Consider the following 14,246-nt stretch of genomic DNA (forward strand, 5'->3'; position numbering starts at 1 on the left):
GGTGCAAACAAGTTCTCTAAATAGAAAATATATGCACTTTTGTATTACTGTGTATAGCACTGCTTCCTATAAATGCCTTTTAACACCAGCCTGTTCATTACCACGGAGAGTGTAAATACCTACACAAACGAGCGACCGGTTCACGCTAGAAGTTCCATTTCTTGCAACAATGTATTTAATAAAAAAAAATCACCCCACCCACTCATCGCAGCAGGTAAGCAGTACCCATAGACCAACGAACAACCACTTCCTTTAACGTCATTGGGGCTCCCCACCCGTTTCCGCATGGCGTTGATGACGCCACTTCCAGAAGGACACGCTTCCGTCAGTAGAGAGCTACGTAGCAAGGGGGCTGGGCTGTCGAGCTGGCTGCGGGGCGGAGCATCGGGCGGCGGAGTGGGCGTGGCTTGGTCAGTCCGCTGACAGCGGTCGAAGGATGAGGGTACCTCGGCTTGGGAGAACGCGGAGCCTGAGAACGCTGTGACGCGGACCTACGCCATAATCGTCTCCCGGAGCCCGCGATGGGTGCGGAACGCTGAGCGCCAGCCCGAGCCCCGCGGCGGGGCAGCTGCACGGGGGTACCGGGAAGAGCCGGGGGGATGTTGCGCTGGGTCCGGCAGCAGCTGGTAAGTCGAGCCCCCCTCCCGACCCATCAGTTGTTAGGGCCGGGGTATAGGTGATACGTCTGTCGGGCGGCTTGAAGCCAGCCCGCGGATCCAGTGACGTGCTAGGCCGCACCTTGTGCTACAGGTGAACGGGGGCAGAAAGTAAGGTAAGTTGTTGGAGGGGCGGGAGGAGGCCGCGAGCCGGGCTCTGAGCCCCGTCTTGCTCGGAGGTCCTAATAACGCGTCTAAGGAGTCCCTGGGTTACCCTAGTGGCTCGTCTGAGTCGGATCAGTTGCCGCGTCTCCATGGAGAGCCCGAGGAGCCCAGCTGAGGACCCGGCGTCACGTGAGCCGTGCCTGTCGCGGTGGACGGGGCTCCTGTGTGTTTGAAGTTACTTTATTTTCCTTGTGCACCGGCAGCTATGGAGTGCTGCCCCGCGACCGCCGTGATTTTAGTCTGCGGGTGTTAGTTTGATCGGGAAACTGACACTTCCTGTAAGTTGAACTTCCCGGCGTTCCTTGTGCCGCTAACAGGCTCCTGCTCACGTTGTCGGTTGTTTCCCCTTGGACGCCTTCCTGATATGGCTTTCTATTCAGTTGTGTGTATGTCAGTGTTACATAGCGGTATTGTATTAGAATAAGGCTATGCATAGTGCTTCGAAGTGATCTGTAGAGGTGCAGGTACTTCTTGTCCCAGAGTACCTGTTTGGTGCTGGGAAGTGCCAGTAATCTCATAAAAAGCATAGTAGAGGTGCTGAAACTATCCCTTCCAGATTTTTTTTTTTTACAGGTACTGAGTATCTGACAGTACCAACCCATTTAAAGACTTGCTATGGGGCAGATGTGACAAACTTTGACCCAGGCGAGAAGCCGCTTTCCTGCAGCGCTACAGCCAAGTTCACAGATCCATGTTTGCATACCTGCTCCGGTCCAGTTTTTTTGGGGCATTCTGGGCCTTGTATTACTAGTTTCACAGCGATTTTAAATATGTCTACAAGTCCCCGAATACAAAGGGAAAAACATATCTGGGGTTGCTGCCAGTCGAGCATGGCAATGGGATTCTTGGCAGAGTTGATGTTGGTCCTAGGTGAGGAGCAGGGGCTGTTTTCAAAGAAGATCAAAGATGAGCAGCAGTTTCTCCTTTTTGGTTGAAAGGTAAATAATTGTTAGGCCTTGTGAGGACCAGAGGACTGCGGCGTCCACAAAGAGAGTTGTGATGTTATGTGGAATGTGTATTAAATGTCAAAAAGGGTGAGTTCTAAAAGTTAGCTGTGGTCGATAACTTTTTTTTTTTTTGCATTGGTGGTTGCATAATTAGTAGCTGCTTATTGGATTATCAGTGTGTTACTTTGCTCATAACGCAGTAGCTTCCCAGCATTGGCAGAAACTATTTTGGTTGCTCCTGGCTAACTCCTAGATACTGCTCTTAGGGTAAGCATAGAGAAGTGTATTATACATTTGTGAACAGAAGCTATTAAACTAACAAAAAAAGTACTGTTGGCCAAAGGACTCCAATTAGCTCCCAGGTGTGACAGATGTAGACATTCCACAACTAATATTACGCTTTTACCCCCGATTCAGAATCAAGGTGCAATTTATTGAACCTCATAAATACCAGTCCCTCAGTGTATGGTGCGGTAAGTGGCAATTGTTCCAGGTTTTTGGGGCATAACATGCAGATTTTGATGCTTAACGCTACAAGTTAAAAGTAAGTTAATTTCAGTTAATAAAACCCCCAAAACGTAGTGTCTAGAGCTGCTAACTAAGAATTGCTTGTATGACAGCGAAACATGCCTTAACGAAAGTTCATATACATCTATGAAACCATTCTACTTCTCTGAAAACAAAAATAAGTTAAAACCAGTTATAATGAGCCTATCAATAAAAAGGGGAAGATAGCAAGGAGTTATCTAATCAGTTATGTATCATAATGTCTGCTCCCTGTAGGGACACCAGAGACTTATTTGCTAGCAGTCTACCCTTAGCAAACTCGCCTATTGAGCAGACCCTTTGCTAATAAATGTTTCTCTTTGCACCCCCTTTTGTATTAGGACTTTGTCTACACTGTTCATAAATGTAATAAATTGTACAGTCGCCACTGCAAACTCACCTCATTCAGAAAATTACTGCTTGCTGAGAAAGTGGTTAAAAACATTACAGAACTGAGATCTACATTCCAACACCAAAGGCAAATTCATAATAGGTGAATTAGAAACTCTTGTTGTTGTAAACTGAGCATACATTCCCCGAGGCAAGCTTTTTGGGCCACTTTGGCCGTAAATTATGAGACGAAAATTGTCTGAGTGTAACTGTAATAGGCCTATTTTGAAATTGCCCTTAGATGCTTCTCCAAAATATCTTCGTGGGTAAAGACGTTTGTATGAGTTAATTATGAGCCAGGCATGGCTCTCCTTACTGAAAATGTGTTATTCGTTAATCAAAGAGTCCCATCTTTCTTGAATAGTCAATTTTTTAAACAAATATGCAGTAAACTTTGCTCCTACAAAGCTCCGGCCTTCAGTTCCCAAAGGGATTCAATTTTCCCACCTCTCGGCTCCCCAGATTCAACCCCTTCCATATAAGATATTTTATCTTTTGCCATGCTGCCTGCCTCAATAAATTAGTTTTCTTAAGGAGGGATGTTTTCTGAGCCAGTTGTTGGCTCACTAGTCCAAACTCTAGTCTTTGTGCTTGTGAAGTGTTCAGAAGAAAGGCAAATAAGATCCGGTAAACCTTATTTAGAAATAAGCAGGTTTCTCTGGGTAGACTTCCACACCAAAAGCTAGTGCTGGAGTGACCTTTACTTTCTTGACTCCTTAAAGCTCCATGATCCGCAAAATAGAGTAAATACCGTACACCTTTCCCCTGTTAAATTTCAACAGGCTTGATCTGTCGAAATTTAACAAAAGGTTAAACGCAGCCAATGATTACTGGGTACATTTAAATAACACCCAACTCGGAATTCTGACCACTGCGCGAACAGGAGTTTGTGCATGAGTTAAAAAAAACCAGCCCTATAGAATTGGGGCCTTAGTATTGCATTGTCCTGGGGTACAGATGCTTTAGGACGGGAATGTTTGAGGAGCTGTGATGATCTTGATTAGACTGGCACCCTCCCTAGTGATGGTGCTACTAGGGTACATGTAAAAGATACCTAATAAAGCAATGTAATAGGGTTGGCTTTGTTACTAGCTAAAAGATTGGTGGCAAGGCATTGAGGGGGGGACCTCTCCTCAAGACTGAATGTGGGGTAAAATAATTGATGTATCTCAGTGATGAAAGCGAAGTGTACTGCATGTTGCTTCTCAGTCAGTAGAGACATACAAATATTGGGGACTCATTAAATGATCATCTTTCTCATAACAGGACTTCTGAAGGCAACGCCTAAGGTATGAGTGAAAAAAGACCACAGAGGCGACCAGCCTGGAAAGTCTCTATACAAGCAGAGACAAGAATAGTATTCGATACAATTGAGTACCTAATAGTATTGGATGATACAGTTCTTCGCTGTCCTCATGAAGTGTGAGGGTAGTTCAGAAATGGAGGAGGGGGTTACTTATGAAATGAAGGTAGCAATATTCCAGTATAAATGGCTATATCACGTACTAAATATAATGGTGTGACTGTTGTATTCAGATATTGTTGTGAGCAACAAATTTATTATTGAGGTGATCACTGTCAAGATATTATGATAGTATGTGTAACAGTTAATTGAAATACATAATAAAAAAGGATATTGTGCTGAGCGACAGAAAATGTTGCTATGAAACAAAGCAACAATCTTAATCAAAGACTTTAGTTCTCTGCGAACAACCAGAGTTAAGCTGTGCACCATTGATCCTTATTTAAATGGTGTAAATGTGCAATCACTATTGTCAATCTTTTCAGTGGGGGTGAAATAAGTTTTCAGAGTGGTACCATTGAAGTCAGTGAAGATAATAATCAAGATTTAAAAGTTGCTGGCCCTGTTAACATTTATGGAGGTGTTTACTTTCTAAAATTATGAACATGATGAAAAAAAAACTGATGGCTTCACCGACGTTCCAAATGATGGTGCATTGGTAGGGTTTCGTAGAAGACAGGCAAGTTAGTAGGAGACACAATGAGCCCTACTGTTGTCAGTGCACAGACCTTAGAATACATATATATTGTTTGTTTGGAGTGGAGGTGATTCAATGCATTGTTGATACGTGTAGGGAGGGCAATGCCTGGACTGCAGATGAGTTCAGTATTTCTGGTAATGCACAAACCCTGTTCGTGCACCAGTATATGCCCCCCCCCCGGCCCCCGCAACAGAGGAAGTTTTCTAGTGCTATGTGAATGAGGGTGGTACATTGGTTCTGAGTAGTAGCCTTGTTTGTGGGCACCTGCAGAACTGTGATGTCCAATAACGCAGCAGTGCATTGATGAGTCATGGTTGAATGACGTGTGGCCTTTGTGTTAGTAATTTCCCTATTTCTGGTTAAGAAATTGAAAAGTGTCATCCATTTCGGGAAACGCATTTGAAGAAGCTTTGTTGAGATGAAGAACAAGAGACAGACCAACGTTGAGGTGCATATCGCTAGTGGATATTAGAAAGGATGTGCAAAAATCTGGCTCCACCTTCAAAAGTTTTAGGACTATCAGTGGAACCTTTGATGAAATGGAACCTACGTTTTTCAAATTTTTGAGTACATTGCTGCAATGAACGAGGTGAAGTTATGCGCATCAGGGAATAACGGATTGTTACTTCACTGTTTGGCGGTAGAGGAACATTGTGTTTCTTATCATATCCTTTCACTGAACGTGAGTGGGATTGAAGGGTTGTGTGTGTCAGATGAAGCAGATGCTAGGCTGTCTGGATTTTGTAGAAACATCCACTGTGATTATTTATTTGGAAGTCACTGTTTCGATGTCCGGGTCCTAATGAGCAGGTTTTGTTGCAGGACTATGCATGTTTTCAGAATTGTCTTTCTGCCATCAGTGTACCTAAGAAGCAATTTCTAAAGTATCGGATCTGTATGGCTGCATGAGATGCTCCTGGCCTTTTTAGATGTTTTCATCCCACTCTGCTTGCCATGGCATGCCATGAAATGTTTGCAAAGCGAGACATTACGTTTATGTGAATTTGTAACATCAGAGGGATATTAAAATATTTTAAGGATGCAATTTGGCTTTGCATCTTCAAGTTCTGTTTTTCAAAGGATTATTTTGCAGCCAGTAAAGGGACTTGCGACTGTCCAGATTTCCATAAAAGTATTTTGTTTTTGGTTTTATTTGTGGAATGAGAATTGAAAGAAGTGTTGATTTCTCCTGGAAGTTATGCCATCTGAAATGTCAGGCTGAACGAGGGGGGCAAAATTTAGTTGTGACAACTACAACGGGGCTATATTTCACTATAACCAGGCTAAGTAAATTATTTCCATTCAAATTAATTGCATTAAAATTTTTCTCATGACTATAAAGGGTTTGTACTATTATTCCGCCCCTGGAGCCAGAGGCTCCCAAGCTAAAAATTGCAGGCACCAGAATGCGAGAAAATCAAATTATAAGTATGCAGCTGCGGCAAAATCGAGCTGTCCCACACAACAGAAACAGTTTTGTCTTCCCTGTATCATTCGCTCTGTCTCTTCAGTGGAATTTTAGATTGTAACTAAGGGAAAGCTCCTACTCACTAGACCCATCTCCCCATAACTTGTCTGTCATCTATTCTCTTGCCTTCACTAGCGCTCTCATGCCACTCTCATCCTGTAGCCTTCCTAACACTTGCTCCCAAGTGCCCTCTTCTCTCCCAACTTTTCCATTGTCTAACTGTATGCTCACTATGGATATTTGTAAAATCAAAAGCGAAATCAGTGTACTATATTGTAATACCTTCCCATCCTTTGCCTGCCCCAAATTTGATAAAAGTGGCACGTAATTTGCATTGTATTAGACGAGGCTATTTGCATAAATTGTTCTGAAAAGTCATTACAAGAGCATAGGTCATTGTCTAAAGATAGATTATGAAGAAAGCCACACCTGATAAAGAGCAACCAAGCAAATATCTTAAATATGGCACTCATTACCTAGCCCCCCAATTTTTGTATTATTATTTAAATATCTTGACGGAATATTTGTATGTATGGGCAAACTCCAGTCAGTTATGACATCCTTGGAACCCAAAAGTACTTGAAGTTCATTTTGCCTCCTAATTGGTATTTTTCTCACTATCAAGGACGAAAACAACCAAAGCCCAAGCAAGTGCCAGCATAAATGAAACTGAAATAGATACTGGTCGACTAAAACTATTGTTTTCTCTTTTGACACACATATAATAGTTACTTATTAATAATCATATACTTAAAACAGAAAAAACACATTAAGATTAAAATATGTGCATTTACCAATATCTAGAATATGAAACTACCATGGCCCTCTCTTGCATTTGGGACAACTACTCCATTTTTATTTTTGTCCAAATTGAGCCCCTAAGATTTATAAACTGGCTTAGATCTATATTTATTCTTCAATCTTATTTGAAACGTGGCTTATTAAATTCATTTGTTAAATTCGAGGTGGTGTCTTGTTGTCTAACTGTCAATGTGTTTGTACATCCATCATCAATTGATTTGTTTGCAGTCACTATGTAGTTCTTCGGAGAACATGCTTATACGGTGAGAGTTTATGGCAGACCACAGGGCAGTAGGCAGTGGAGTAGAGCCTATTCATGGAGACTGCAGAGAGGTTCCTCATCTCTGGCCCATGTGAGGAGGGGCAACAACCCTCTGGAACACAGATATAGATTCTGATACCCATTCTGGTTGAAGCTCCGAGCAAGAGGAGTAACTAGGCAATGAGAGAAGGGATAGGATTGAAGTAAAAATAAAATGACCGGTCTAGTGCCCAGCTGGTGAGCAGTAGTTCACTTTGAAACACCTACATCAGCATCCTCTTGCCTGTTAACACTTTTTGTTAGGTTTGCGAAAGACATATTTGGGACTTTCAGAAAGTTGACCTAGAAATGCTTTCTGCTTGCTGATTACCATTGGTTATGCGGTTTGTAATTCACACCTTCTGGCTTTCCATTTTGCTTTCTTTTTTTGCTTTAGGTTCAGTTTGTCCCTTCTGTTTCCTAACATGTTTTCTGCATCCTTCACAAACTTGCTTTCTGCTAACAGGCCTTTAAATCTTTTTCTTCTCTCATCACATTTGCGGTCATTCAAAGACCGAGGTTAAATGTCAAGCGCTTTCTTCCAAGGGCGCTTGTTTACATTTCTTTCTCTGATTTCAAAGTGAGAGAATGTATGTGACAATCTTGCTGGATACTTGGGGCAGGAAAGAGTTTGTTTGTAGCGCACACTACATTTAAATGAACTTTGTAAGTATTTAAGAATATATCAGGAATATGAATGCACAAATAAAGCACATTTTGTTATTTCTGAAATGTGTTGGAAGAAATACTTCAATATGATCAAAACTAATCATTAAAATAGGTGATGCAATTTCCACATATTCTCGTCTGTGCACTATAGTTTTATGAAAGTGCATGGTCTGAAATGGCAATGTGCTACCACCCCATCAATACTTCACTCTACGCCACTTCACTCCACTTTACGTCACGCCACTGCACTCTGCACCACTCTTCACCATTGCACTCTACACCACTACACTCTGCGCCTCTCTACTCTACTCTGTCAGTGCACTCTTCGCCATGCAATTCTGCACTCGTCGCCACTGCACTCTACGCCACTCCAGTCTAGGCCACACCAATCTACTTTGTACAGCTCCACTGCGCCGCTCTGCTCTTAACCACTGCACTCTATGCCAATGCACGCTACACAACTGCACTGTATTCCACTTGCACTATCACTGTACTCTATGCCACTGCTCTCTACATCACTGTACTCTTGACATGCTACTCTGTAACAATGCACTCCCTGCCACTGAACTCTGTGCTGCTCCACTCCACTGCTCTCTATGGCACTATACTTTACATCACTCTATGCTACTGTACACTACTCGAAGCCAATACAAGTTATGCCACTTGACCTTACTCTGCGCCACTGCCCTCTGCATCACTCAACTCTACACCAGTCTACTCTGCACCCCTTTACTCTGCAATGCACCACCCTGCTCTAGGCCTCTGCAATGTATACGCTGCTGAATGCAATGCCATTGCCCTCTACGCCACTGTATTCTCCAACACTCTACGTCAATGCACTTTTCACCAGTCCACTCTATGCCACCCCAGTGTATGACACACTGCGCGACTCCACACTATTCCGCTCCTATACACAGCACTCTTTGCCACTCCACTCTACAGTGCCCTACTCCACTCGTCGCCTTCCTGCTCTGACGCTCCAGTCTTCTCTATGCCACTGACTTTTAGCCATGCGATACAGCAGCCAAACAACATGGCTGAAACACACTGGCAAACCAATAGTTCTTGTAAAAGAAGAAGGGCACCCTGCTACAAAATAAAATTCCAAAAGCAGGGAAGTCACGTGTACTACATCCTGTGGCAACTCTGTCACCAACAACAAATAATTGTATGTGTCTTTCTGCGTGCACGGCATACACAGGTGTGTTTGAAGATTTGGCATGTCGGCATAGGTTGCGGATAGTTGAGCGAACTAGCATGCAGTTCACTGGATAGTTCGAACTGGGGCACTACGATGCATCCAGCACTTGATTTAAAGGCAATGGGCTTGTATGTTAGTTGCCAATTGGCTATGTTCTAAGCCTCATAATCCCAAATGCTATTGGTGTGAAAACCCATACAGGGCCTACCTTTTTATTCGAATTGTTTTTTCTGTATCGAAGCTAGCACCAACCACATAAGTTGCCTCAAGTCTGATGAAGTGTCCATGATCATGATTATGGGGTGTTTCTCCTGAAGAAGGTGTGTGAGCGTGGAAACGCGTTGAGAGCCACCAATTAATGACATCGGTATATTCCTTCAAATTTATATTCAACAGCATAGTGCAGTGAATTCTAGAGTCGGCAAGTAACTAGATCAGCATATCTCTTCGAGCACAGTCAACAGTATTGTGCATTGAATTATAATAGATGAGATAGATGATGTAGTGATTTCTCAACAAGAACTGACTAAATTCTGATGTACTTTTTATATTGTAATATGTGATTTCATTCTTTGTATAATCTGGGTAAATTGGGGGGAGCACGTAGATTTGGTGTTTTCTATTTTTGCTTTTTCTGTTGTGGTTTCTTATCGGTAGAGAGCGAATGGATGTGTGCATGCAGATGTGAAAGGTGTGCGATTCCTATACGGTCTCAATTTGGCTGTTTTATATTACATTTATTAAATGTAGAAATGTATGTGATCTAATAAAATATTTTGTATTAATCTTTTGCATAGTATTTTGCTTGCCCCTCACCTGTACCATGCGATGTACAATTATTTGTTGTCGATTGATAGAGTTCCCATAGGATTTAGTGCACTCAAAGCCAATAGTTCTTGCATAGGTGAGACCTATTGGCTTTGCCAATGCTTGGTTTTGATAGATATTAGTTCTGGGAAAAGCACGAGTTTTAAAACGTTTTAATATATATATTTTTTTTAATGTTCAACTGTTTCTTCTGAAAAAGGGTAGTTGAGAGGTTTGTTCTAATTTCTCATACCTTATGTAACATTCCACTTCTGCTATATTTCTCTCATAGGAAATTAAGCAAGGGACATTTCCTTTACAGTCTTGCGAAGGCCTGAGCGCCTTAGTGGAGTGAAAATGAGCCCTTAAGGAAGTTAAGGGATAAAAGGTTTAAACAGCTAACAGCATTAAAGACTGAAACCATCGGTGGTTAGGACGTTCCTCACGTCCACATTGACACACACTTGTTGTAACGCAGGAAATATGAAGACAAGTTAGTAGCCCATTTTTCATGAAGTGGGACCTGTCATAAGACTGTTTTCAGCATACCATGTCTGTTTTGTTGCCTCATTAACTAAGTAAATTAGTCAATGTCCTCAAGTCCTCTCTACACAGAATCTGAAGTATTGTCATTATTTTGCGATCTGTTTAATCCATTTGTTTGGTTTACCGTGTTTTAGTCGGCCACTAGGTAAAACCCCGCCTTGCATACAATCATGGTCTTTCATTCTGAAAAGAAGATGTGCAGATCCTTTTTAACTGGGCAGCCAAATATATTCACGTAAATAAATTCAGCAACATTAGTAAAATAGGCGTTCCACACAAGTCTTGTTACTGTGTCAGCATGTTTGTAAACAACTGTGAAGGGACAAAAAATCGTTTGCCAAATGCTTAGCCAGTCTCATCCCCTCCTGGTTCCCCCCGTACCACAGATTGGCTCAAAGGCTCTTTACTTTCAGTGACCAGCTGTCGCTTCTACGGATTAACAAAGCTATCCGATTATATGTTTTTCTTCATTGGGGCAACCCTTATTTTTTTAGCCTGTGTTGATTTTTAGTATAGAATAAAATTCACTCTCATACTCTGTATGTATTTTGCGTATGTGTGTACGTATGCTGTGTGAGGGAGGCTGTGTGTGTGTGTAAATGCATGCACACACGCACTTTTTATTCGCTGATCTTGCGTTTTTCAATGGCCAACCAACTGTATATTGAATGTTTTTTTCAAGAGAGCGTGAATTCAATATGTTAAAAACAAATATATTTAAGTAAATTACAGAGGACTAGAAATTCTGTAGGGCGTGGTGAGTATGTGAATGCGCACGATTTATGGGAATGGGATTAACCATTAAAAAAAAATACAATGTTTAAACAGTAAGCGTTTTGTAAATTCAGTTAAATGTTTGTGATCTCTCCCAGGTAATGTGAGCAATTAACCCCCTGCCCCGAGGCAACGCGGCATTTGATTTAAATTCTACCGCGATTGTTTGGTGTATTATTCTTCTAGATTTTGTTTCTTAGCAGGTATATTCATTCTTATTGTTAGTTGCCATAGGCATTGCATCAATATGAATGTATACAAATCCAGATTACTATACAGCTATGAGTTAATCTTAACAAATAATGGTACAAGAAACAGTAGTTGTACACCTAACCCGTCCGGTTCTGGATTAGTGCTTCTCTTGACTTCAGCGATGCCTGTTGCTAGTGCACTTCTTTCCCGTAGCCACAAAACCCGCAATGCCGAGCAACAGTGAGTGGCAAGCAGATGCCGTCAAAGTTTTTTTTTTGGGGTAGGGAAAATGCTGAATAAAATTCTCCAGAGGCTGATGTAGGAAGACATTTAGAGAATCCAATCAGGAGTTGATTTGGAGATAAATATCTGGATACTAAACTATCCAGGACTGAGTACAAAAGAACACAGATTCGGGAGACCTGCAGGGGAGGCTTGTCTAAAATTCTTAAAACCAGAAAAAAATAAGGAAGACAAGACAGTGAATGAAAAAATCTAGCTCAAGGAACGAAGAACATGACGAAAAATACAATCTGCTCTGTTGCAGTGTACCTTCATCTGAATTCACCTGGCTTGTATACTAAAGAAACAGGAAGTGACATCGCAGGAAGTACAGGAACGATCTTGGGTTGAGAAGCTGTCACTGGAATCCACTGTGCCAACCTTCTTGGAAGCATGCACAGGAAGGCCCGTTCAGACTCTTTAGTTCATAAATTTGGCTCACGTGAGAAATTGTTTTTTGTTTTTTCCCCCCAGTCTAGATCGAACCCACCATGTTTTTCTGAAATTTGCAGCCTTTTGAACCTCATTTAATCAGATGCCCTTGCAGACTTTCAGTTTTTGATATCTGGTTCCTTGGTCAACCATTTATTATAGAACTGACTAGCATGCGACATGCATTTGTATGTTATCTGGACCTTTGGTAACATAAGTTAAGATGTGGATGCTCATATGTGTTCAGCCGTGGACAATGGGCCATGTTTGGGGTTTTGGAGCTGAGCAAAGTTGAAATGGCTTCTATGGTTTGCCAAGTTTAAAAATGAAAATAGATGTACAAATGTGTGATGATTACAGGCACACTTTTTGAGGCCTTGCTTTCAGAAAATGAGAAGTCTATTCATTGGCCAGACTTCCTAAACTGAGCAGTGCATCCAGCCTCGCCAGTAAGTGATGTGACAGAACTTTAAGTCCCTTGTTCTGATGTGTTTTACATCCGTTCAGTAATTAATTCACTGTTAGCAGTAGGAATTTGAGGATTAATGTTGACTTCTAGTTCACACATTTTTCACTTTTCTTGATCCTGACCCAGACACGCAACAATAAAAGTACCTGCCTACTCTGTAGTCAGTTTTAACTGACCTCACATGTTCTGCACACGCTCTGCTCACCCCCACCACCCCAACTCATTATAGGGATCCCAGTGCACCTCTTTAAGCATCTGTTGAGCTCCCACCACAGAAGTTAGGGGGTTGAAGCCCACATTGTGACCAGCTATCATGGTGTGAGGAGGTTCCATATGATGAAGCATGCCACCTTTTGGTGGGTGAGTGGATTCGTCCTTTAAAAGGAATACTCCATATTGACTAGGTTCCACCACTCTACCCTCTCTAGAATTGGCATTCATAGACCCAGGGATTTTTTGTGTTATATTGTGTTTTTTCACATTCCAACACATGACTAGCTGGATTTGCAGACTGTGTAACCTATTAGTTTGCTTATTTGTGACCAATGGCCACAGTAGCCTGGTGGCCCTTTCCTCAAGCTTCGGTTTAACCCAAAGATGGTAGTATTTGATGGAGAACGAATATCTGCATGCTGATGCCCTTGAACAGAGCATTGATTTGCTTTGCAAATGTCTTTGATTGGCTTTTTGTGATGCAGCTGATGGTAAAGCCATACTTCTGGGGTACTTGAAGAGCTATTTGTGGGCTATTCACAGTCTCCTCTATTAAGATCTCAAATTAAACTGCATTCAAACAGAGCATTTGTCATATCCAGTGACTTAAATTGTGATGCTGTTTGTCAGACTCATTTGGTTGTTTCTCCATTAGATGTGAGTTTGGTCGTCATCGCATATATTTGAAATGCTGCTGAACAGCAAGCGGATTGAAAAGCCCTGTTTGTAGTCTGCAGTGCCTCTTTCATGTAGATGATCCCAGTGTCTCTTGGTAGATCTGCAGAAATCTCTGCCTACTCTTTTACCCTGTTCAGCAGTACATGATGGGGGGGCACTCCATGTCATAACCTATACAAAATCTAGAAGAATCAGGGAAGCGTGTTGACATTCATGTAGTGTGGTGAAGTGATCCTAATTAATCCTGATTCAAGGATAACCAGTCTGAATCTGAAATGTGTCTCCGAGACCATGCTGAGGTACTTTTTACCTCCTACTCTGACCATCCACATTTCAAGCTTGTATGTTGCGATACCAAGGGGCTCTTCTCACAACACTCTTTGTTAATCTCAACTGTACGCTTGTTGTGATGGTGGCCAATATGATACAAACAACTGGGCCCATAATTATGATGGGCTAGGAGAGTCTCTTAATGCTGCTTAATCAGACCTTGCAGATGTATTTTGCCATGTACTTAGCACATTAACAGAACTGTTGTAGCCCAGAAGTTTTGTGTTTATAATAAGAGCTATGTGGAAAGTGTTTGGTGTAATTGATGAGGGCTAGTAAAGGTGCTTCCAACATGTTGCCTTAATTTCATGCTTCTATGGTTTGTATATCAGTGATGCAGAACACGGTGTAAGACTGATAAAACTGTGATTTTGAC

At 41.9% G+C, this 14,246-nt stretch overlaps 1 protein-coding gene across 3 annotated transcripts in view; it reads left to right on the plus strand.

Moving 5' to 3' along the window:
* The first annotated feature begins 285 nt into the window (after positions 1-285).
* The window catches only part of ATP11B (ATPase phospholipid transporting 11B (putative)), a 456,703-nt gene continuing 442,742 nt past the window's right edge, over positions 286-14,246 (plus strand). The window contains exon 1 of one of the 3 annotated variants that reach the window (XM_069213099.1): positions 286-626. In XM_069213099.1, coding sequence (XP_069069200.1) covers positions 600-626 — 27 coding nt within the window. In that variant the 5' untranslated portion in view covers positions 286-599. The remainder of the gene's footprint in view (positions 627-14,246) is intronic. The other 2 variants (XM_069213101.1, XM_069213100.1) reach the window with 2 other exon arrangements.

Source organism: Pleurodeles waltl, chromosome 11, assembly GCF_031143425.1.
Source record: "Pleurodeles waltl isolate 20211129_DDA chromosome 11, aPleWal1.hap1.20221129, whole genome shotgun sequence".
Classification (NCBI taxonomy): Eukaryota; Metazoa; Chordata; class Amphibia; order Caudata; family Salamandridae; genus Pleurodeles; species Pleurodeles waltl.